Source organism: Mustela lutreola, chromosome 7, assembly GCF_030435805.1.
Source record: "Mustela lutreola isolate mMusLut2 chromosome 7, mMusLut2.pri, whole genome shotgun sequence".
NCBI classification, from domain to species: domain Eukaryota; kingdom Metazoa; phylum Chordata; class Mammalia; order Carnivora; family Mustelidae; genus Mustela; species Mustela lutreola.
The window spans coordinates 44,908,537-44,934,462 of record NC_081296.1 but is presented as its reverse complement, the minus strand read 5'-3'; the positions used below and the strand labels follow the sequence as shown (position 1 = coordinate 44,934,462).

The following is a 25,926-nucleotide window of genomic DNA, read 5'->3' as shown; positions in this document are numbered from 1 at the left end:
TAAACATTATGTACCCTGTAATCTAAACAAAAGATATATATTTTTTTCATTTTCTGAACATAGTTTGTCCTTTCAAAATTCCTATTTTTTAAAAAATTTCTGGGACGCCTGGGTGGCTCAGTGGGTTGAGCCGCTGCCTTCGGCTCAGGTCATGATCCCAGCGTCCTGGGATTGAGTCCCACATTGGGCTCCTTGCTTAGCAGGGAGCCTGCTTCTCCCTCTGCCTCTGTCTGCCATTCTGTCCGCCTGTGCTCGCTCTCTCTCCCTGACAAATAAATAAATAAATAAAAATATTAATAAATAAATAAATAAAACTTTCTTCCTGATGGAATTCTTTTTTTTTTTTAAGATTTTATTTATTTGATAGAGAGAGAGAGAGATCACAATTAGGCAGAGAGTAGAGAGAGAGAGAGATCACAATTAGGCAGAGAGGCAGGCAGAGAGAGGGAGGAAGCAGGCTCCCTGCTGAGCAGAGAGCCCAATGTGGGGCTCAATCCCAGGGCCCTGGGATCATGACCTGAGCAGAAAGCAGAGGCTTAACCCACTGAGCCACCCAGGCGCCCCTCCCTGATGGAATTCTATACCACATGATACAACAGCTCAAATGTCACCTCCCCATTTACACTCATCTTTACCTCCTTTATACTCTTAGAATAATTACACTGTTCTTGGGTCTTTTACTTCACAGTATGTTCTACACGATCATTTTTTATATACCTGTCCTATCTTCTCTCCTTGACTGTAAACTCTTTGAAGGCAGAGACCTTATAATGTTCTACATTGAATCAATCATTGCCTATCACTGTCTTATACAAGTAGGTGTTGAACAGTTTATTTAAAAAAAAAAAAGAAAACCTGGAGTAACTAAACTGTACTTGAAATCTGCTACAGGTACTTTTTGATAAAAGGCAAGACTCAGTAAATGTGTATTTTTTAGTATTTACGCAATGGGGTTCAGTAACAGAAATACCAAAAAGGAGGTTAAGAGATCCCATAAAGGTGAATTCACTTACAAAGCAGTTTTAAGCTTTGAGAAAAATGGTATGGTGAGGTTCCACGAATATTTTTGACAATTAGTGTTCATGTATTAAGCTGTCCATATAACACTCGTAGGCAGGCATGAGTATAGACTATCAAGATAATCGAACGAGAACTTTAAAAAAAGTCACTGTAAAAACATGTATCAAATATAAAATGTATCAAGTATAAAAATATATAATTTTGGTGTTTTTTCAAAAACAGTTTCTCCGTTTGTATAATAAAAGGCATTTTCCTCCATTCACCCATCACACTGTCTAGTTCTCTTTTGCCCTAAATTAAAGTGATGGCAGGCAGAATTGTTATTAATATCTTTCCTGAACTGACAGAGAGCCTGACAAATTACAGGACTTTTTCTTGCCCCTTCTATTTTCATAGAAAGAATGGGTATTGGGGCGCCTGGGTGGCTCAGTCATTAAAACTGCTGCCTTCAGCTCAGGTCATGATTCTGGGGTCCTGGGATGAGCCCTGCATGGGGCTGCCTACTCAGCAGGAAGCTTGCTGCTCCCTCTCCCACTCCCCTGCTTCTGTTCCCTCTCTCACTGTGTTTCTCTCCATCAAGTAAATAAATAAAATCTTAAAAAAAAAAAAGAATGGGTATGTGGGGGATGTGGGTGGCTAAGTCAGTTAAGCATCATCTTCCTTCAGCTCAGGACATGATCAAGTCCCAAATCAGGTTCCTTGTTCAGTGGAAGCCTACTTCTCCCTCTGCCTGCTTCTACCCCCTAACCCCCACTTGTGCACTCTTTCTGACAATAAAATCTTTAAAAGAAGAATGGGGATGTGGGAAGAGGAGGAGCAAAACAACATTAAAAAAACATGGTAATACAGCTTTTTAGATCACAGATCATTTCATTAAACTTCACCTCTGTATGTGTACTCTATAACTAAACCACATACAAATTAAACTTATTCTACAGAAATTGTTGTTACTTTAAGAAATCCTAAAATTAGACTTTATTTGACAAAGAGCATTCTAAAACAGGATTTCATTACTTCTTGTACTTTCTGACCTTAAGGAACGCCTACACTGACGTTTCAAAGAAAAAAAAAAAAAAGAAAAAAGAAAAAAGTCAGTCACTTAAAAAATGGGGATGGGAGTGATTTAGAATGTAAAGCATAAACACAAAGTAAGAACTCATTCTGCATGCAGTCCATGGTCCTCATACTGTTAAATGACCAATGATGAATAACTCCCAATACCTTCTGCCAGGCTTAAACGGTAATATGCCTCATTTTACTGCAACAAATGAGGCTCCTCCTCCTATCAGTCATGGTCCATTCCAATCAGCAGGGTGCCAATAAGCCAGAAGCTAATGAAAAGGGCCTCAGACAAAAAAGAAACAATGAAGGGCTCCCAAGCCCAACCTTGGAACTGTGAGCCCAATTTTTTAAACACTACAGTGCACATTTCAGTTAATCTTTATTATGCTAATGTTATTGAGTCTAAGGAACAAAGAAACTTATTTCATGAATTACTTTTAAACGTCAACTTCCCTGAATTTTCTTTTCTTTTGTTAGAGACTACTGACCATTTAACTATCCAGATTAAAACACACGCGCGCGCGCACACACACACACACACACTCTCTCTCTCTCTCTCCCTCCTTTGCTTGGAGGTAGAAATCAAAACATAAATTATCACAAAGAAGTCTGATATAATCAACAAAGTTAAACAGTCCTCTTGTTTGATCTCCTCTAAATTAAAGACCAAGTGTTTTGATATGGTATTAGGCATTGAAATAAACCAGATGTTTCTTCCTCTATATAACTCTCCATGGGCACAATCTTAAAGGGTTATTGTCTGGCAAATGTTCAGGGAAACACATTAGAAATGGCACGAATACCCAGATTTTCCTTTCCTTCTATCTACCCTAGTTTATTATCTAAACTAATGCATAATCCACAGGGCTTTGGGAACTTTGTGTAAATACTTTCATGTACAATTCTCTTTCTAGCTATCCTGAGATTAAGACCACAATTATCCCGGCTTAAACCTAAAATAAAGGAACCTTTGCAAATGCATTATCTGGCCTTACATGTTTAATCACAGTATTCTGTGTGCTCTTTAATACCTAAACTAAAGAACAAAGGTTGTACCCTGTGATGTTTCACACATGAAAGACCTTCTAAGACATGTATCAGACGACTGGGGAGCTAGAAATAACTTCTAATGACAATAGCATAGTGTTTTCTCCATCTAAAACTAGATGCTATATTAAAATTGTCATATTCTAATATAGCATCTAGTGTGGTTGAATAGTTCCTTACATTGGCTAACCATATATAATCCCTTTTGTAAACTGTTGATTTAGATTCTTTGCTGTTGGAGTGCTCCAAATTTTATCAATTTATATGAATTTGCATTTTATATACGTATACATGTATTTTACACACGCACATTTAAAAAGAACCTTTTTATTTGATTTTTTTTTCTTACACTTCCAATTTTGGTATTGGTGAACAGTTCCTTTTCTTACCTTTTATTTCATATTAAATCATTACATGTATTAAAAAAAAAATTGTCATATTCTAAAGAACTTAAAATTTCAAAATACCCATGCTCACCATTTCCAAAGATCTGTAATACCTAACATAAAACTCTGATATGCATGTTAGACTCTCAAATGTAATCCTCAGAAAATTCCTTCTCCTCATCTCTTCTAATCCTTCCTACTCCCCATGTAATGTTTTTGTTTTTCAGTACATTCTGTGAGCACTAAAGTGAATGTGAGTCTGTAATGCAAGTTAGAGAAAGAATGTGTTTTGGGGAGGTGTTTGCGGGGAGGGGGCAGCAGATGGGTTGAAGGAAGGGATTTCAAGTGTGTACACTACGGCATGCAGTGATGGAGCAGATGGAATGCATCACCGTCAGCTATGACAGAAATGATTTATGGAATGACCTGGCTGCTCCTGCCTAGTAACAACATAGGATGACAGAGCTGAGTTTCCATGACAACCAAAGCCCACCCACTAACTAGATTAAACATTCTTCCCTGGCTTCCACTCATGGAGAATTTGGATTTTTTTTCCCCTAATGCCAACTGGTTTCGCTAGTATGCTGGTCATAAATGGGAAAACAGTCAACTACAAGAAAGGGTAACTGAAAGAGAGCTTGAAGGACAATCACCAAGAACATCACAAATTCTTGCCTGCCTTCCTTTATAGAAGTTTCCTTGCGTAAAATCAACAGAAGACCTTTGAGAAAAAAAGCTCCCAAAATGCAGTCTGTACTTTTTCAACATTCTTTGTCCTCCTGCATGTGAAATATCTGCTACTGGATTCTTTCAGAATCAACAGAAAATATGGCAAGCCAATCAAATTCCTGGGAGGCACTCAGATTTAATATTAGAGAATAATTTTATTTCTAAGCAGGTAGTTCTTATCAGGTGGGAGTAAGTCCAGAACAAGTAGGACCACTTCTTTTAATCCTCAACATCCTGTGAAACCGGTCACTGTAGCAATTCTCTTCCTGGAGAAACAGTAGCGAAGATAGTTGGATCCAGGTTCTTACCTAATATATGTGGGCTTTACCCTTCCTAGCTTGGTGATCCCTAGGACAAACTACTTAATCTTTCTGAGCTGAAGTTACTTAACCTTTGAAACTTTAGTTCCTCATCTGTAATGTGAGGATAATAATGCCAACCTTACAGGGTTTTCTTGAGGATTAAATAAAACAAAGCACATAAATGCTTAGTATAATACCCAGTACCTACTAAACATTCAAATTATAGCTGATATTTTTGTGGGCTTTGTTCTTATCTTTGCTATTTTTGTCATATGATGCAAGACTGTATTCAACAAACATCTACTGAGCTCTATTTTTTTGTGGGGTGTTCCACTATGTGGTAGATGAATTTGCCTTCACTTTTATTTCTCAAGAAACTTGTACTGGGATGCAGAAGAAGGTTTATTTACAGAAACTTTATACAAAGAGGTTTATCTCCTTAAATGTTCAATGGGTGCTTCCTCTATAAGTGGTCTGCGTTCCTCAGGAACAGCCCTAAATGTGTCTGATAGAGTTAACTGTACTTCATAGAAAATGTAAGACAACTCTGTGGGAATTCTGAGAGGCATACCACTCAAAGGGAAAAGAAAAGAAAAAGCCTAAGGAGAAAATTCAGACAGTACAAAGCAGAAGTGCCTCTTTTAAACAATTAGATTTGGAGTCTTTGTGAATTACTGGTAAATGCTCTCCCAAAAGAATTCTGAAAGAAGGGATTTCATTTTTAATGTTTTAAGGATCAGCTACTAAAACAATCATTGCTTTGTCATTAATATCTTGAGGTGATATAAATTAGCTGCTCAAGAAAATACTATGGGATTCCTTCAAATCAGTTTTACTCATGTTAGCATGAGTTCTTCAATAAATCTGGCTTTTTTGGGGAAGACTCTCCTATTTCTTGAGTGAATCAGTTTAGATAATTATTTTTCCTTTTAAAAAATACGTAAAATACTTTCTGCCTAAGAAAAATTTCTTATGAATGCACTTTCTTCTGTGGGCCAGAAGAATAACTGAATTGTCTTTCTTGGTTCCATCTGACTTACGTTAAGTGGGCAACTAAGTATGTATTTAAAACTAATAAATAAATTTAACAATTAATCTCAGTAATTTTTGCTTTAGATCTAAAAACTCCCAAATTTCTCTTCTTTCTGTCTATTCCATCAAATCAAAGACATTTTTAAACAGAAATTAGAAGGACAGATCTTGTGAGAATGGGGTGGGAAGGTGTTCTCCTGAGTTATTTTAAGGGCAGCAAGAATTAATACATACTGAGAATAGTTCTAATGGAGATATGAAGTTGATTGTTTTGTAACTACACCCTCTAACTATGACATGTACTGTCCACAAAATAGTACCACTGCGTTTAGCAGTGTAAAGCTCATTCAGCAGAATAGGTAAAATCAATACTCACAGATGCCAAAGCCTTTCCAAGTGCATCACCTGTTTGTGAGCTTCCAGCAGCCGTCCCTCTGGTTCCTGAATATTTCAGGTAGAAAACAAATAAAGAATTTTAACAGGCAGGGATGCCTTTTTTTTTTTTTAAACATTCTGCCATGATTTCAAGGGTGTTCTCTACCATTATCTCACCCATTGCAGCAAATATTGTCTATGTGTTACGCTTAATAAGTTAAAGATGGGTTTGGTATCAGCTTCTACATTAACGAAAATTAAAAAGTTTTCCTTCCTTTCATTTTAAAACCCAATACTAAAAAATATATTGAAGGATGGGGGGTTCACTGAAAATCCCCAAAGTAGGTTTTTAGGGAGTTCTGCCAACCCCCAAAAAGCTCACCTAGAATGCTATCTGATCCATTGATGGGAGGAGTGTGTGAGGCAGCAACATAAGGCGAACTGCTAGTACTGCCACGATGGAAGCTAGACATCGGTGGGAGACTCGTGTTTATGTCTGTTGGTGAAACTGAGTGCGGAGGATAGCTCTAGAGAAATGGGGAAAGAGACATGATCTATTAAATACATTTTCTAAATAATATGCACATATAACTGGACAACTACTATAACAAGTCAAAAAGAACATTTTGTTCTACTATTGTCATTTACTTTTAAAAAGGCATGCTAAATGCAGTGAGCCTAGAAGTATTTCAAATGTCACTAGTTTTGGCAGAATCAAATCTTACACTTATAATCCAAAGAGAAACTCAAGTGAGGATAGGGTGTTTTTGCACCCTAGTCATGTGTTATAGCCTACCAAGCGGTCATGTGAATGAAGGCTGCCGTAACTACTGGATTGAGACATGTGGGAAGTGGAGGTCCCCAGAATTCCACCAAAACCAGGCTGGCTCATCCCATTTGATGAACTCCAAAGGTCAGAAGAATTGTGGGTCCCATCTAAGATGAAAAGAGAAATAAAAAATTTTTCTTAACTAAAATTTATTTTGATGATGTTGTAAGACCTCAAAAGGATATCCTCCAGATACCTTTCCCCAACCCTTTCCAACCCAATCTTCTATCTAGTTTTCTTCCATCAATTACTATTTAAAAAGAGGGAACAAAGCTTTATAGTTAGAGGGGGAAAAAAACTAATCTAAACTGTAGTAGGCATGTTGTTATAGAAATCCTTGGAAGATTTAAATTCATATCAAAGAAGATAATAAAAATCTCAAATTTGGGGATGGGTTGGATTTAATTTTGGTTAAATGGTATAATCATCAATATACAAAAAATTCTTTGTAACAAGCAATGTACATTATATCAAACATTCTGAAACTGTGGAATAAAGAAGTTTCTCTAAGAGTAAACATACGTAATTGATAATGACTATATTATAGACAGCCTTCAAATGAAATGTGTTAGCAATGACTTCACTCATCAGTGTAAAGACAAGGAAGCGTTTATGTAGTGATTTACTGCTCCCATAGTATATGCTTCCCATAGTCCAAAACCGCAAGAGAACAAATAAAAATGATTTGCTAGAATGAATTAAAGGAAATGCAATACTTTTTTCTCTTGACAAGTCTTATTCTGTTCTTTGATATTCATTCTTTATATTGATCATTGTAGGGGTGCTAAGCGTCTGTAATTTATTTTTTTTATTTATTTTTTTTTTGCGTCTGTAATTTAAATAAGAAACTAGAATCGTTAATATCTTTCATTCGTTTAAATTCTAAAATGAGAAAGAGTAGCTCTACTCATTTTTCTTAACTGAAGTCCTTTATAAGTTTGACCAATACTAGATGCGACACTCCAATGGTTTGCTGGATAGTCCAACTACAGTGCTATCAGCAAAAACATCTTTAGAAATTTTAAACCTAAATTTTGATTTACTTAAGCCAAAAATACTTAGATAAATAACAACTGAACTCCTTTGTAGGTATTCTCTTTCCTCACAATCTTAAATATTAGCTAATATACAACAGATAACTGCTGTAGGATTGACAACTATTTGGCAGTACTTACCTTGCATAAAGAAAGTGCTAGCAAACATACTGGTTGGTGGCTTGGGAGATGGATAACTAGGAGATTCACGGTTGAAATCATCTGAATTTGGGGATGGTGCATATACCTTAAATCAAACAGAAAATTTAATTAAAATGTAAATGACAATCATATTTATCACTTATGAAAAATGAGTGTTGTATTTCATAAAGCTTCATAAAGGACCTAAAAAGACCTAACTAATATCTATAAAGGACTGCCACAAATCCAAAGAAACCAAAGAAACTAAATCCATTATATATAATAACCTAACTTGGTTACAATCTACATATTTGTTTTTAGCTGATTACTAGAGAAAAATACTACTCCAAATATCTCCATAATGCATTTTTGTGATAATTACACCAAGTGGTTGAATAAAGTCATAAAGGTTTACTTTGCTTATAAAACAAAAATCTAGGGCTCCTGGGTGGCTCAGTGGGTTAAAGCCTCTGCCTTTGGCTCAGGTCATGATCCCAGGGTCCTGGAATCGAGCCCCACAACGGGCACTCTGCTCAGCAGGGAGCCTGCTTCCTCCTCTCTCTGACTGCCTCTCTGCCTACTTGTAATCTCTGTCTGTTAAATAAATAAAATCTTAAAAAAAAAAAAAAGAATAAAACCCCAAAATCTATATAAGCTCATGATTCAAAATGTGGTGGTGGAAACAAGTGTCTTTTGAATACAGGATGAAATAAATTTTGGGTTCATAAAATTCATTCTTTTCACTGTTTCAAGTTTTATCAAAGTTAAAATGAGTTAGATTAAAGGTTACTATACTTTGTTATTATTAAAGGATAACCACAAAAGACACACGGCAAGTTTTCAGAAACTTGCTTAACTTAGTAGGATTAGCAAAATTAAAACAAAATTCTGCTGAGGGATTTTAATTTCAAGTAAACTTTTAAGTCTGGCATAGCTTTAAGAAAAATCTTATTTAGGGGTGCCTGGGTGGCTCAGTCAGTTGAAGGTCTGACTCCTGGTTTCACTCAGGTCATGATCTCAGGATCATGGGACTAAGCCCAGCACCAGCTCTGCAATCAGTGCAAAGTTTGCTTGAGATTCTCTCTCTCCTTGCTCTCTCCCTATCCCTACTCATCATGTGAATGCAAGCTCTCTCTCTAAAATAAATAAAATCTTCAAAAAAAAAAAAAAAAAAAAAGAAAGAAAGAAAGAAAGAAAACTCAATTTGTCAGAGGAGTATTAATTTCCTTTGGTAACCTTTGCTTCAGATAAGCAAACTATGAACATTTTGAATTGGCAAATGGCCATCATTGCCACTTCCCTACAAAACTAAATGGGCATCTAAATAACCTTAATAATCAAAGCATGATAAGGCCATTCTCATGATGATTACTAAAATCAAGAAGGAAAACAAATAAACAACAACTAAGGTAATGCACATTCTCTAAAAGCAAAAGTAAACCAAGAGCCAAAAGAATGGAGAGGTGTCCTATTGTGAACAGTGTAGGAAACCGGTTTCTTTTGTTTAGTTAGATAAGGGTACACCTAATAAATGTCACTCTAAAATACACATCCTAAATATTCACTTAAGTGGAAGAAAGTAGTCACCTTGTTAAAGTTATGGGAGCATGTGTAAAAAATCATAAGCATAGAAAATTTCTGGAATTATACATAAGAAACTTAGTGCATAGTTGCACCTCTGGACTTTGAATTGGGAAGGAAGACATTTACTTTATGTCCTTCCACATAGTCTGGTATTTTCTCCTAAGCATGTCTATGCACTAATAAAAAAGTTGAGAAAGCATACACACTGAGATTAAAATGCGAGCCAAAATTTTATTTTACATGAACTATTATTTATATTCATTTATTCTTTCTCTGAGGCATTAACTAACTATGGAGACTCTTGACAAATTACCCAAGCTTCCAAGACTCAATTTCCTCATTGCTAAGATGGTGCTAACAGTACTTGCATCAGGGGGTTGATGGAAAAATCGGATGAGATAACATATACAATGCTCAGCACAGTAAGCACCAAGTATTAGCAAACAGTATCTCAATCATTTCTGTCATTCTTGCAGAAGCTGTTATTCTACAAAATATTGCCCTTGTTCAGTTCTTGAATGGTGTTTCTTACAGTTTTTTGTCCGCATAATCCTACTTATAAATACAACTCATGCTAAATAAAAGATTAAAAAGTCTATTTTTACATTTTTTGCTAGTCAGCTTCATACTAGCACAGGTGTTTCTTTTCAGTGAACCGGCATTTAGGTTAGTTTCCTATAACATCCCCCACACCTGTGGTACCTGAGTAGTTTGAGACAAGATGGATTCCCAAGAACTACCTAGAAAGATCGCAGATAAAGGAATATGGCAGATAAAATATCTTTTCTTTCCCATTACACATATTAAATGTATTTTTCTAGTTTAGTGCTATTACATAAGATAATGTCAGAATGAAATAAATGGGTATATACAAATGTGTTTGGAATGTATTATATAGACTGACGGGCAGGAAAAGTTTTCAGGAAAGGAATTTTGCACTTTTTTCTTTTAATCAAGTTTCAGTGTCTAAACTTAGCCACAGCCAGATGTCCTTTGTCTCCTTTATACAAAGATTTTTCCAAACTAGGCTGAAACTACAATGAAGAATAAAGTAAATCCAAAGACCCAGTAAGAAAATACAAATGAGATAAAATTTTGAAGAAAACATTAGAACATATGCTTTTTGTCACAAATGCTTCTTTACTGTATATACCATCACTGATCTCAAAGTATGAAATACAAAATTCTCTAATCCTATCTAGGTTATAGACTGAAACAGTATGTACGCCTCCAACTTATGGAAAAAAATCTCCAGTTGAGATTGTCATCTCATTGTCATCTCCAGTTGAGATGTGAGTTGTGTCATCTCACATACAAAAAAATCTACATAATTTGTCAATTTACATGCATAATTTGTCAGTTTGTATTTACATATCCTATTCCCATTCAATTCACTGTATTCCACATGATATACTTACACTTTAGAAAATTCGAAATGTTTGCAATTATAAAAGCAAGTAAAGGATAAACCTGACTGTACTGATTTACAAATCAGAGTTAAATAAAGGAGAATATGCTGATCAGATAATGGTTAATGACTGCTGTCATGGAAAACAAGGAAACCAAGATAAACCGCCAAAGCAGAAGAGACTGTCCTATTCCTATGTAAAACTTTTAAGCTGTATGGAAAAAAACAGGGCTCATTTTAGATGTAAAGTTTTTTAATGTTAGTCTTTATAAACAGACTCTTAAAAGATAGACCTTATAAATGAAAATGGTGAAAACTCTAAGCTATTAAAAGTTTATCATTTATTTACTAACATACGTTCAAAGTTTTTAATCATAATAAAAATGTTTTAAAAACGTTATTCTCAAAGAGGCCCACCTAACAGCATTTCTAACACTGTCCAAATAACTTTACTTTTGGTATCTTAACCATAGCTTGCAAAAACATAGATGCAATGTTATGAAGCAGCAGTTGTGCCAGTCTCAATTTTTCAGATCAAAGAGTTCCCGCGGCAAAGCGCAACTGATGTGGTCTCAAAGACTTTATTAACTCCAGATGTAGGGAAATAGTCAGCCAATTCCACAAAAAGAGCAAGTCTCTTTTAGTTACAATCAGTACTGGCCACAAATTAAAACCAGACTGCTTATGTCATCTGATCACCTGCACATAGATGCCAGTTTTTTTCCTAGTTAATGATCTAATCATACGTTTACATCTTAAGTATGATTTTGTATCACAACAAACAATCTTAAAATTAAGAGAAAGGAATATATATGCTTACATATGCTTTAAGATGATTAAAATCTACCAGGAATCAAACTATTTAAAAGAGAAATAGAGGGGCGCCTGGGTGGTTCAGTGGGTTAAGCTGCTGCCTTCGGCTCAGGTCATGATCTCAGGGTCCTGGGATCGAGTCCGCATCAGGCTCTCTGCTCAGCAGGGAGCCTGCTTCCCTCTCTCTCTCTGGCTGCCTCTCCGTCTACTTGTGATTTCTCTCTGTCAAATTAATAAATAAAATCTTAAAAAATAAAAGAGAAATAGAGGGGCATCTTGCAGCTGGTACAGTGTGTGACTCTTGGTCTTCGGGTTGTGAGTTTGAGCCCCACCTTGGGTCTAGAGACTAACTTAATTCACTTAATTAAAAAAATAAAATCTTAGAAAAAAGTACAATTAAGTAATTTAAGATATTCCATTAGAATGTGGTTGATATTTAGAAATTTTCTTTAGAATTCTAACTTCCATTTCAGAATGTCAGGCTCACAACTGTTACCACTTTATCCTCTTTACTCCCACTTTATCCTCTAGGAATTGTGATGAGAGAAATTCTGAGTTTCTGGTGAACAGAACTATACCATTTATTTCAATTTGAGTGAATATAAGTGAAAATCTAAGATACCTCCCTGTTAAGTCTAGCTGAACAGAACAAATCCACATCAGTATCTTTAATGTCCTCATCTCATCCTACCCAAACTTACTTTTTAAGAGTGACAGAGCATTTCAGGGATGAATATTTATAATCACTCTTTACAGTGGTTACACAATTATCCTTGGGATGTTTTAGCTCATTCAACCAACTGGGAGTCAAGTTAATAAAAACATGCCTTTTTACTTGCTTGGATGATTCAGTTTAGTCATATGGATAACTCCAAATTCAGGGCAGATCATTCTCTGTTTAGCTCGAAGGCTGGAACTGTGCACTGTGTTCTTGATTTTAGTGCATCCTTCCTGTGATTAATACTGGAAACATCCCTGTCAGGCAGGGAGCCATAACGATTTTCTGATAGTTTTTGAGAAAAGATGCAAAGAAATAGTAGCTTTTGCTAAAAAGACAGGTTTTCCTTTTTCATTTTGTTTTTTTAAATCTTGTCACATCCAGTGATGGGTTAAAAGACGATGTCACCCCCCATGCCTTTAAAAATAGATCCATAGCTTGTGTGGTGGCTGATATTTTTAAATATCCCAAATGATGAGGAGATGAGTTGGGAATTTTCCTTAGTATGTGAGAATAGCTATAAATCTTAATTAAGATACCCTTCCACAGAAAATGAGAGGAATGCTTTAGATGAACACTATCCAATAGAGGTTTCTGTGATGATGAATATGTTCCACATCTGTTCTATACAACAGAGTCGCCACTGGTTACATGTGACTACTGAACACTTGAAATATGAATAGTACAGCTGAGGAACTGAATTTTTAATTTTACTTTAATAAAATAGTCACATGTGACTAGTGGTTACTATATTGAACAACATAGGTTTAGATCATTTTTCCTTACTCGGTTTAGAATTATATAAATTATTTTTAAAGAAATATTCTTGGACTCTTGTAAGCTCCAAAGCCTATGAAAACCAAAATCAGCCTAAACTGTCAAACAATTTAGGAACATCGTCAACTGATTTGGAAAAAAGAAAGATGGAGGAGCTTATCCATTTTTCTGAACATGCTCTAATACAGTAATCTCTATCAGAATTTCATTATGTTTAGGCTTCTATTAGCCCTACTGTCAAGATGATTTGAATAGCAGTTTTCTTTAAATTCTAGTAAGTATCATTAAACACTTCAATACATGCTAACATGGGCATCCAATATGTGAAAAGTCTAAAATAATAAGACAAATCACCTTCAGTACAGTCTTTATCAACTTACCAAAATAACAGAACAAAACATTTGGCTAGTTTACCCTACCATCATAATTTCAAAATAAAAGTATAATATTAAATACAAGAACATCCACTTAATTTACCTTACTTTTATATAACTATATTTTGTATTAAACAATACGAATATCACAAGACATACCTGAGTATCTAAAAACCTGGAAAAAAAAGTCTAGATCACTGGGAAAAAGAAAACCACAACCTAAGTCAAAGCCCATTTTTTAAAAAAATGTAATTAAACCTCCGGGCCAATTATTTTTAAGATATGCATGTTTAAAGATCAACACTTAAAAATTAAGAAAAACTAGGTAATTACTATAAGAATTTATTTTTTAGTTACTGCTGATTAACCTATTCAAGTTCCTCACACAATAATACAAACAACAGTTTCTATTTCCGAATTTTTGTAAAAAGAGGCTGTTTAAAAGAATAAATAAAAATTTGGCTTGGGGTGCCTGGGTGGCTCAGTGGGTTAATCCTCTGCCTTCGGCTCGGGTCATGATCTCAGGGTCCTGGGATGGAGCCCCACATAGGCTCTCTGCTTGGCAGGGGGCCTGCTTCCTCCTCTCTGCCTGTGTCTCTGCCTACTTGTGATCCCTGTCTGTCAAATAAATAAATAAAATCTTAAAAAAAAAATTTGGCTTTAAGAATTATACTGATTCAGGCAGGGTGCTAGGTAGGTGTTAGAAGAAGTTTAAGAAATTTCCTAAAAACAATTCCCTATTGATTTTTCTCATCATTTTGGGTCCATTATACTACTAATTTATTATCATTATACTACTAATTTATTCTACTAATTTACATATAAATACTGATCCAAAGTATATATTCAAATACAAAGCATCTTTAACCTAAATGGCAAATTTTTGAAGTTTCTGAAATTTAGGTCTTCCCAATTTCCTTATTCCTTCTCTAATCAAAATTAAAAGAAATATAACCCCAAAGGAAGACATTAACATTTTTAAACAAATCTATGAAACAGTCTAATTTAAGAATTTTCTAATATCTAAGAATATTTAGATAACATTTAATATTTCGATGTTTTTAGTATTTTATTATTACATAAAAATAGAACTTTTGCCACTTTGCCAGAAAGTCCAATCTACTACTGGAGTTTTTATGGTAATTCCAAGCCTAAGAGGGAAAATGTTTAGACAGTTTCAGTAAGAATCAAAACCAAAGGCATCATGACACAGAATGTCTGAAGTACAAGGACTAATTCAAGGACGTACAAGCCATCTCTATCAAGGATTCTTTTTACCTAAGTAGCCTGCTAAAAACACAACTGGTATTTTAGTAAAAGGGATAAAAAATGCATGTTTTTATTTTCCTAAATAAAAGTATCAATGTCTTTTCCCAAGAATTCTCAGAGACATGTTTAGGGATGAAATAAAGTAAAATTTCCTAACAATAAGAAAACAAAATTCTAGTTTTCAGTACAAAGCAGCTTAAAATAAATTACTAGTTCTGCTGTCTAACAAGCATAGTTAGATATAACTGGTTTTCAATTGTGAGAAAAATGTCTTAGGAGGTCAAGCACATTTGTATTAATCTTAACATCACTGGGCATTTTTCACCTGCTCCTTTTATAATTGCTATCATTGTTATAATGACCACAGTTTTTCCCGAGAGATAAACTATGGAATTTTTAAGGGACTGATTTTGAAACTTGTGTTCTAGGATAATATAGTAAACAAACCAATGAATGTCACTCCTTAGCTGCCTACATTTAAAAAAAAATTTAGATCCAACAATATAGAACCTGATCTCTTTCTTCCACATTCATGAACATTCATGAAAGGGATATAAGTTTCTTTCTAAAATATTAATAAAGCTGACCAGTGATGAGATACTCTGCTGGCAACAGCTATAGTTTTAACTCTTTGGTATTTGTGTCCACAAATTAAAGGGGAAAAAATCCTTGGACTTATGTCTGGAATATAATCTCAGGTAGTTTGATAAAGAGGAGAAAAATCAAAGTAGGTTTAAGTTAAAGTCCTTGTCCTTCTATGTCGTTAGCATTGTATCTTTATAGAATTCTTAAATTAATTCTTGTTTTCCTCATCATACAAATGTTAGGTTTAACTCTACTGGGCCTAGAGACAAGCTGGAAACTTGAATTAATTCAGTTGTACTTTCCTCTCTCATGTTAATTAACAATAAATCCCCAATGGAACTGAAATGTAGCTCTATATACTTTCACGCTGGTTTCTGTGCTTTATTAAGTGAGAGTGTTTATTTGCAACACAAGGCTTAGATGTATTTACAATGAAATTTTAGCTGCTTCCTACTCTTAATTCTTATGAAAATACAAACTACATGGGCAGACAGGTGCCAAAACCATGGTTAAACAAATTTTCAGTACTATGAGTTCTATTAAAAGAGGAGACCACCGCTAGTCTGATTTCCTGAGTTTTTAAACAAACCTAGTTTAAAGCTCTTCATCTTAAACAGAAAGTAATAAATATCTGCTTGACTGACCACATCAATTTGCATTCATAAAACTATTAGTCTTATTACATATGCAAAATACATTAAGTATTTATAAGAATGGCCTTGTGTTTTCCTGTTACATTTTCTTTCCAGTGTAGTATATTTTGATACAAATTATAGTAAGGATAAATGAAGTCTGGCCCTTTGCTATGAAGGCTAGTTAACTTGCCCTTAGGAAAACCTGCTCTTGGGAGACAGATCTGGGTTCAATTCTGACCTCAGCACTTACTAACTGGCTGGGGCTTGAGCAAATCACTTAACTTCCTTGAACCTCATTTTCTTTATTTATAAAAGAATGACAGTAACAACTAAATGACAGAGTGGTTGTGAGTTAAATGAGGTCAACATAAAGCCCTCAGTGTAGTTCCTGACACAGAGTAGCCCTTATAATCATTTTAGTTCCTGTCTCTTCTTTCCCAGATTCCATCCAAAGAAGCTCAATATTAAAAATGTATTTCTAAGCTTGAGTTTCAAAACTTGGATTTCTGTGTTGTCTCTCATAAGATTAAAATAATCTCCTCATACAATTAAAAGAGCATCATGTCTGTACTTGCTACAATTTTTATACCTGGAACACTCTGTAGAATCTCTTCATTTCAAGGCCTAGAAAATGGAGGCTGATCAGATCAAAGGCAGGCCGAAACTCCAGAATCCTCAAGATGAAGAAAACAGTTTCCTCCCAAAACTTTACTTCCTTTACCTCTAAGACTTTCTACCTTTCTGCATAAAGGACACAATTTAGTCATATCAATGAGAAAACTGAATGCAGGCCAAGTTCTTTATACATAAGAGCTCAGAAACTCATTTTTCCTTGCTATTTTTTAAATCTCAAAAAATTGATATTCCAAATGGTTTTCAGTTTCCTGTTTATGATAAACACATATTAATATTTTATAGTATGTTATAGAATACAAGTACACAAAGGCTACATACGATACAGATCATTAACCCCTTTCTTTATGAATAGTGGGAAAAATAGGGTTAACATCTTGGCTTTTCTGCATATAGATGCTCAAGCCTTTATATTTCAAACAATATACTGCTATCAGAAAATCTTAATTAATAAAATATGGAAAGCCTATTCTCTCATTAATCTGTTTTTTGTTTTTTTTTTTTGCTAGAGACTATTCAGTCTTACTGTTAAAGTACCTCAACCACCCTTAAATGCATGAAACCAACTTGAAAACTTAAAAATAAAAACTGGAAAAAAGAGAAAGTACTTTAAGACCAGGACCACTTAGGATTTCTTGCTCCCTAATACCCACAATGGGATTTTAAAAATGAAATCAATGGGAACTTGTTAGTATTTCAAACTATTAATCTGCCCTATCATCTAAAATAAAATGTAAGGTAGGATTAAAGAGTGAGCTTAAATTTAACTTGTTCACTATGAAGATTATATAAGTATTCCATAACTGAAGTAAGGAAGTATATTTCACTTAGAGACCGGAAATTCTAAGTTAAAGTGTCAGTTTTTACCATGATATGTAGACATTCCCCTATATATATAGGAAAATGAGGCATTCACATAGTTTTTGGATAATGTAATTACATACTACATCATTTTCTTATTGAAGAGTTAATAAGAGAATAAAAGAAACTAGAGGTGGTAAAAGTAAAATATATATAAGAAAATACATTAAGACTAGGGCCTTATGATACAGAGAACTAAGCAATATATCAGCTCTTTGTGCATTTTTCAAGAACATAAAAGTCACCTTTGACCTAAATCAGGCACAGGCTATCAATTTTCAGGCTACACTTCTCTATCATACTAGCTATGTCATCTACCGTAAGTCTGGAAATACTTAATACAATCAAAGCTGTCCCCTGCCCCCAACCCAATGTAGAACAAAGAGAAATGTTGTAATAGAGTGTTCTGTGCGCTTGAAAGAATAAAATCTAAACTCAATTTGAGTTACAGGCTCTCTGCTTCAGAGGTCCTGTATAATTAATTTTACTGAACTCACAGACACATACACACACAATCTTCAAAATGTCTATTTTACTCAGAATTGGACATAAAAGAATTTTCACACTTTAAAGACAGTTAGCAAGGAAGCTATACAGAGATCAAGTAATTTCACTTACATTCTAGAGCTACTGCTCACATTTTCCAAAGCTCTGCTTATATGCATAGTGTGAACATATAGTTTTTAATGGGTTTCCAATATTTTGGCTTGATTATCATCTATTAGAAAAGCTTACCCTAAAGTTAACAACCAATTGCTAACAGAGTCCAAAGAGGCCTTCCCAAAGCAGTCAGAGAATGAAAAAGTGCTTTCATTAGTTCTCATGTACCCTGGTTAGAACCACATGCTACTGGAAAAGATTTTCAACTGGTAAAAGGGAAGGAACTAATATATCTGATTTTACACCTATTTTAGGAAAATGTGATTGTATTTTCTTTATAACTTCAAACATTAACATTAAAAATGCCTTTACTCCCAACAAAAACAACAAAATCACCAAAGTCATATATATATTTAATAAGACACCTGAGGGAAAATTTTTTTTTACAAAGACTGAGGAGGAAAATACTGAATTTCTGACATAAACGCAAGATTGTAATTCACTAGAACAACATTTTTACTATGTTGATCAATGATCTTATAAAAGTAACTGCTGATCTTCCAGTGAAGTTCACTTTTAGAATATATAAAACCCTCTGACTTAAAGATTCTTTTGCAGAAACATTCTGAATAATACTAAGTGATTGAAGAATAGAAAAGTCTTGCTTAGCAACACAGAAAGGTATTATTTTAAAACATCTAACCATGTGCTATAAATTGACCAGAAATACATTCTCTGGAAAATGTTTAAATGCATTCTTTGAAAAACAGTGATTTATTTTATGAATCTGTACAGGGTCAAAATTCTGCTTTGATTGGAAACAGATGGTATCCCAGTAAAGTCAGGCTCTGGACCTGAAACTCCAAACAGGAAATACGGCCCTCACTAGCTGACTGCTTCCCTAATCATTCCCAGAGCTTCATACTTGTTATTTTTATGAATATCCAAGATGACTTTCATCTTTCCTTTCTATCTACAAAGCATCAAGCAATCCTCTCTCTCTGTGAGTGTATGTGTTTTATATATAGATTATATGTTTACAGTATTAAAAAAACATTGAAAAATAAGTACTTTCAAGCTCATTGCTAGTAAAGACATCAGGCATTAAAAATAGTAACTCACAAATTCAGGTTTATTTTCTATCCTATTTTAAAAATAAAAGCCAACAACTATTTAGTAACAGCGTCGAAGGCAACTTCACTGACACTACTTACAAAGAAATACACAGTTTAAATGTATTGCAGAAAATGATAAAACCTCACAGGTTTTAGTAAAAAGCAATTAATTTACACTGTTTTCCATTAAATAAGCCAGTTAGAAGCTATATGAACAAAGAAAAAGACTTACGGTTTTCCCATTGTAGTAATACATCAAAGAATTGCTGCCCATTCCAGGGACAGGATAAGCACAATACATGTTGATTTTGAAAAGGTTAGTTTGCAGCTAATGCACACAGCTTCTCTCCAAGACATACATCCACACAGCCAAACAGAGTTAAGTCTTCAGCACTATGCATCCACACATGGATCTACTCAAAAGGAACTTATGCAAAATAGGACTGAACCAACTCACAGAGCAGAGAGGGAGGGTTTATGCTGTAAGTAACCTCTTTCAATTTCTATCAAGTCCTTGCATTCGTGGAGGATACCAGTAAGACAAAATTTGGGTATTTAAAAAAAAATACCAGTCACTTAGGAATGCTAAATAATGAAAAGAGATATAGTGTCCTAGAAATAAATATCCCAAATTGTTAATTTGGTCATATATATGATATATATACCTCTCTCTCAAAGAAAGGCAAACTGACATCTCTTAATCTGTTTTTAGTTTTAATTAGAGTACAGGTGGCAGGAAAACCCAGCTTGCTACACCTCTAGCAACATTACCATCTGGCCTGGTCTAAAGTTGCTTCCAACTTTGATATACACATGATCAAGCTATCAGGAATTGGAAACACTGAATCATGTGTAACAAGAAGGATCTAGACAGTTAAGCCTTGTACAAAATCACTTCCGGGAGAAAGCAGACCCGTCAAGTAAGTACCCCTTAACTAGCTAGAACAAATCATGATTTTTTTTTTTAAGTTACAAATATCATATTGAAAAAAATGTTAAATGGAGCACATTTCATGAAAAAGTTCATTATAAAAACTTAAAAAAATTATCTTGAAAATAAATGTTTTTAAAAACAAACCTATTAGTACAGATTTTCAGTTATAGATGTCCTTAAATTTTTCATTCACAACACCAATTTAACGTTTATAATGGACTACAATCTTCTAGACCATTTAATATGTAAAAGCAATTTAGTAGTTAAATACAGTAGTTTTATTATCCCTTATAAATAGTAGTAGTTTTGTTTTACCTTATATAAAAGTATGAAAGGCTGGTATGTATAACAGATAAGATGTGTACTACAGCCGATAAACCAAAAAAGGTTTCTTAGATGTCTTTCTTCCATGTTTATTACTGCTCTTAAACAATATTTTTTATATTTATATTTTATGTTAATGATCAGATTTCTCAAAAAGGAAAAATAAGATGTAGGAATAAATGTCTCACCGACTTAAACATTTTATTATTCTTTTAAGTCAAAAGGTTTTAGGCACTGTTTGCAAATACATATTTTTCCCACATATTACTTTGTTATTTAAAAATTTTTCAATTTGTCTTTGCATTTGTCGGATTCTAATCCAGAGAAACAAAATAGAAACATTTCTCTCTTTCCTCCCCATCAAAACCTCTTTGTATTACTCTCTCTCCTCCCCGTGCCTTGTAGCTTCTAACAAAACTTTGCTAATCAGAGGAGAACTAACAAGCTGCAAAAAGGGGCACATCACCTTTTTTTAAAGGCACCTTTCATGAAGCAGAGGTCTTCTAAAAAATATTCCAGAAACATTCAATAAGAGGGCAAAAAATAAAAACTCAACTCATTCTTATGAAACATACTGATTAAATTATAGTAATAAAACCAAATCAGACAATGAGGCCAGCTAACTTCACAATGTTTAAAAGCTGATGGTATCGGAGTAACAATAAAACCTCCCCACATTCTCCAGATACAGAAAAGACTAAGCAGCAGCTGCAAAAGAACATCACTGTACAGCAGACTATTAAAATGCCAGTCTGCAGAGTGGTTTGTAACTTCCTCCCCTCCTGAGAGACCACAAAGACCCATTTCAATCCTTAGAGAACTGTGTAAAAAGCTTTGATTTACAATTAACAATGCCAAGCCTTAAAACTATTCAAGTAAATTTTACTCTTTCATAGATATAGTCGTTCTCTGACAGAACAGCTAGTCTTAAAAAAAAAAAAAAAAAAAAAAAAAAAGAAGGGAAATCAATCATCTAAAATAAAATTTCCTTTTTCTCTTAATAACAAAAAATTTAAAAATTCACTTTTGAACAGAAATTGAGGAGGAATGGGAAAAGAAGGAAGCCACAAGCACTGATAATACTTGAACATTTTCTTCCTACAATCATGCTCCAACTTGAGACAACTTTTATACATTGGTAACAACAACAACAACAAAATCCACTTACAGTAAAGCTCATTTCTCTAGGGCTTGCCAGAAAAGAGCACTATTTTGTCTGATAAACAATATAATGTAAACCCAACTATACAATTTTTGCTATTAAAGCAGATGAAATTTTTAGTATTTCATCAACAGTTCTTTATTTTAGAGACAACTAAATGGTACTCTGAAATGAATAAATAATATGCAAAAAAAAAGTTGAGAGTAAAGTCAGACACTATAATCTTTTACTGTTCTAAAGTAATTTATTAAGCAACTGGAGAAGTTTGCTATTAAAGCTGAAATCTGAATGTGAAACACAATAGTTTCTAAACAGAGTTAAGTAATTAAAAGCTCTTGCTTCTCCTTTTCATTCCTACTTTCAAAAGCAGAGATACAAAATCCATACATGTGTATTTAAGACACCTTCCTCTTCCCCAGTACACAACATATTCACTTGGTATACACTACTGCTGAAATTGAAGGTAGAAGCAGAAACTTAGATAGATCTACATATTTATGATATTAAACTAATTTTTCAAACATAGTAAATCATCAAGAAAGCGGTGGTAATCTAAATAAAATGTTCCCAGAGTCTACTTGTGTGTTATGGCAAGGTCTTTTGTTATCCCCAAATATTTTTTTGAAGTTGGCCTTACCCTGAAAAAACAAGTGGTTGGCATAGACTGTCATTTTCTTTATCACAATTACAAATGATCTTTCATGATGTCTTTTTTCTCTTCCTCAAAAATATTTTTTGAAAAAATTCTAATTTAATCTATGCAACAGCTGCAGCACAATTTTTCTTCTTAAGAAGAATCATATTACAGGAAAAAAAAGGCATATACATGGATCAAGTGCTGCTCTAGTGAATGCAGTTGTTTAATCTTTGCCTTTTTTTTTAAAGGAACATGTCAAGGGTTAATCCTGTGACTCAGTATGACAAAACGAGTCAGCTGGAGACAGGGCCACTTTTTAAACCTGATTTCAGACAGACGTGCAGTCTGCACAGGAGCTCTGAACTGTCCTGCACTTTTTATCCTATATTGTTCCCACTAACAATTCTATGTAATCACTTATGTGTTATTCTAAGATGATGTGATCTGACATAATATTCATGCTACCTCGTCTAACAATCTAAACTTATCAACAAATTTCATAACGAAATGGGCATTACTATACACATGAGGGACATGACTAATGAAAATATCACAAAACCCTGGAAAAACTGTGACTTGGACATACATCTTTTATTAACAAACTGATGATACTGGTTTGAGGACTACTGCATTTCACCGATTTTCAAATACAGTTCCCCTTCCTTCAATTGGTTTAGGATGTGATATTTACTGTCATTCCAGCAGCTGTCAAGCACAGACCTAAACTAGGTAAGACAAAGCTATAATGTACTTTGCCTAAGCAATTTTACTTCTTTACTTAAGATTTAGGAAACGGTGTTTTCAAAAAGTCTATTAGATAGGGACTTTCTGGCAGCTTCTGTTTAATTCCAAGCCTCCATGCAAAATTTCCTTCTTCCTTCTTATTTTTCTGTTGGTTGGGAAACAGACATATCTTCCCTGGAGAACTACGCAAAATTTCATGGAATTACCAATGCAATATTTTATTTTAATCTATTTTCTTATCTCTTCTTTATCCCTATTTGGATCACTATTAACTCTCATACCTGTCTTGTAAACTATTCTTAAGCAAGAATATTTCAGAGTAATCTAAAATTCTAAAAAGTTTTCAAAAGAAAATTTTAACTGAATTATACATCTTGAATTAATTAGTTAATAAAAGCCAATTAATGGTTAATCTTATTGTACATTTTTCTAAAACAAGGAGGCAACATTCTGTTGTCCCAAGAGGCCAGAAGATCTGGCTAGAAAAGTGAATCTAAAACGCGTTAGAAGATTCTTCATGAAAAGTTTCAACATCATTTCTAAGTGAATCAATTCCTGGAAAATACGACTTTCAGAGTGATGAAGCCAAACAAAGTTCACATGTGAATAATTCTACAAATGAGCTCTGTGTTTTCTTAACCATGAAACTCAGTAAATAATGAATAAATTAATGGATGCAAGGGAGGTGGGGTGAGGATAGGTTTAAGAGGGATAATAAGTGATAGAATCTATGAGTAGGCAGATTCAAAGCAAAAGGCCCTTCCCTAATGCCTCCTCATCCTGATTTAGGTTATAGAGAGATGACTTGTGAATGAATGTATAGTATGTGAAGTATTTTATTTATTTATTTATTATTTTATTTATTTATTTTAAAGATTTTTTTTATTTATTTATTTATTTATTTTTTAAAGATTTTGTTTATTTATTTGACAGATCACAAGTAGACAGAGAGGCAGGCAGAGAGAGAGGAGGAAGCAGGCTCCCCGCTGAGCAGAGAGCCCCATGTGGGGCTGGATCCCAGGACCCTGGGATCATGACCTGAGCTGAAGGCAGAGGCTTTGACCCACTGAGCCACCCAGGCGCCCCAATGTGTAGTATTTTAGTTAGGCTGGCTAACAAAATCAGATACCACAATACCAGGCTTTATATGTTAACACTGTATTGTAGATTGTTCTAGTTTATGGTGCTTTGTTACTAAAATCATTCCTAAGTGTTCAGGAGGTTGCTTCTGGTCTTTTTCTAAAAACTTCACAATTTAGAAAATTTACTTTTGCCAAGGAGAAAACCAGCATATAAAACTCTAGCAAAATAATGCATCTCTCTCTCTCAGTGCACCTGGGTGGCTTGCTTGGTTGGTTAAGTGTGTGCATTTGGCTCAGGTCATGATCACAGGGTCCTAGGATCAAGCCCCACATTGGGCTCCCTACTTAGTGGGGAACCTGCTTCTCCCTCTCCCTCTACTTTTCCCCCTGCTTGTGCTCTCTCTAATAAATAAACAAGCAAACAAACAAACAAATGAATGAATAAATAAATAAATAAATAATCTTAAAAGGTAATGCATCTCTTTCAAATGAAATGATTAACATTCAAGGCATATTATTTAAAGATAATAATGCTACTGATGTTAAATCATGTAAGGCATCTTCCAATACGTGTCATTCTAATTTTGCTGATACCATTCAATCAGTAAAGAGGCCTCCAAATACTGTTTTCCACTGTATGAAATCTTTAAAATCAAAGACTATATTGAGTGTTATTTCCTCAGGTGATACTCTGAAAAAACTGTTCCAATTATGCCTTAATTTTGAGTACCTAAATCTTAGCCAAACCAAATAATAATCAGACTTAATGTATGATATTGAAGGCTGGTCTGAATACTGATACAGTTTATTTTTATATTGACTGGATCTGAGGAGCATCAACACACATATAAATATACACTTCTCAGACCAGAGTAAAAACAATGCTTAAGTTCACAAATCATATTACCTGTCTCAGACACAGAACATCAGATTTCTTATTGCTTCTTTACAAATATCTCAAGTCTAACTTGAGTTTTACAGATCCTTAATGATTAACAAAACAGAAACCAACGATCTATATAGCCAGTGGTAAGAACCAGCTATATAAACTGCATTTATAGGGCAAAAGAACACTTGTTTAGTTCCTCTTTGACAACCATATGAATACAATGAGAATGTGTATAAAACAACCCTAACTCCTGGAGGAGAAATCAAATAAATCTCATTTTGGGGTAAATAAATAGTATCCTCCTGATATCAATACGAAAAGAGCTGACAGATCATACAAAGCCTCTCAAAGGCTATCATTAGACACCCTTCAAATGAGATAGAACTGTAATTACTGAGAATATATAAAACCTGAAGCAAATTGTTTCTTTTGATCACAAACTCACCATGACAAAGCAGTTTTCTTTGAAAAATTAAAGGAGGGGGTCCCCCCTCCCTAGTAATTCCTACATCTCTTGACTCTCCATTTCTTTCCCCACATGAATTGCAGTTTGTCACTTCTCATTTGCCACTTGAAATAACATGGTAAGAGAATCATTAACTATGCTGCAACTTGATAACTTTCCTGCAGATGGCTCTACAATCACAGGGCTGCCTAATGGTGTGTGTGCATGTAAAAACAATGAGGAGGATGACACCCAGGTTTTCAAATTCCTCAATGAACCAGCACTTCTGAAGAGTTTTCAAGACAAAGTCTTTCACTATCGACTTATTAGGCAACCCAACAACAAAACTGTAAGCAAACAAAGCTATTATTTAAAATCAT

The 25,926-nt window shown here is 34.3% G+C and overlaps 1 protein-coding gene across 10 annotated transcripts in view; it reads right to left on the bottom strand.

Moving 5' to 3' along the window:
• TCF12 (transcription factor 12) overlaps positions 1-25,926 on the bottom strand; it is a 393,556-nt gene that overhangs the window by 41,938 nt on the left and 325,692 nt on the right. For 7 of the 10 annotated variants that reach the window (XM_059180608.1, XM_059180606.1, XM_059180611.1 and 4 more), the window contains 4 exons: positions 7,958-8,063; positions 6,750-6,889; positions 6,336-6,480; positions 5,955-6,019 (listed from right to left, as the gene is read on the bottom strand). In XM_059180608.1, coding sequence (XP_059036591.1) covers positions 5,955-6,019; positions 6,336-6,480; positions 6,750-6,889; positions 7,958-8,063 — 456 coding nt within the window. Of the gene's footprint in view, positions 1-5,954; positions 6,020-6,335; positions 6,481-6,749; positions 6,890-7,957; positions 8,064-19,561; positions 19,715-25,926 lie in introns of those variants that run through there. The other 3 variants (XM_059180614.1, XM_059180616.1, XM_059180615.1) reach the window with 2 other exon arrangements.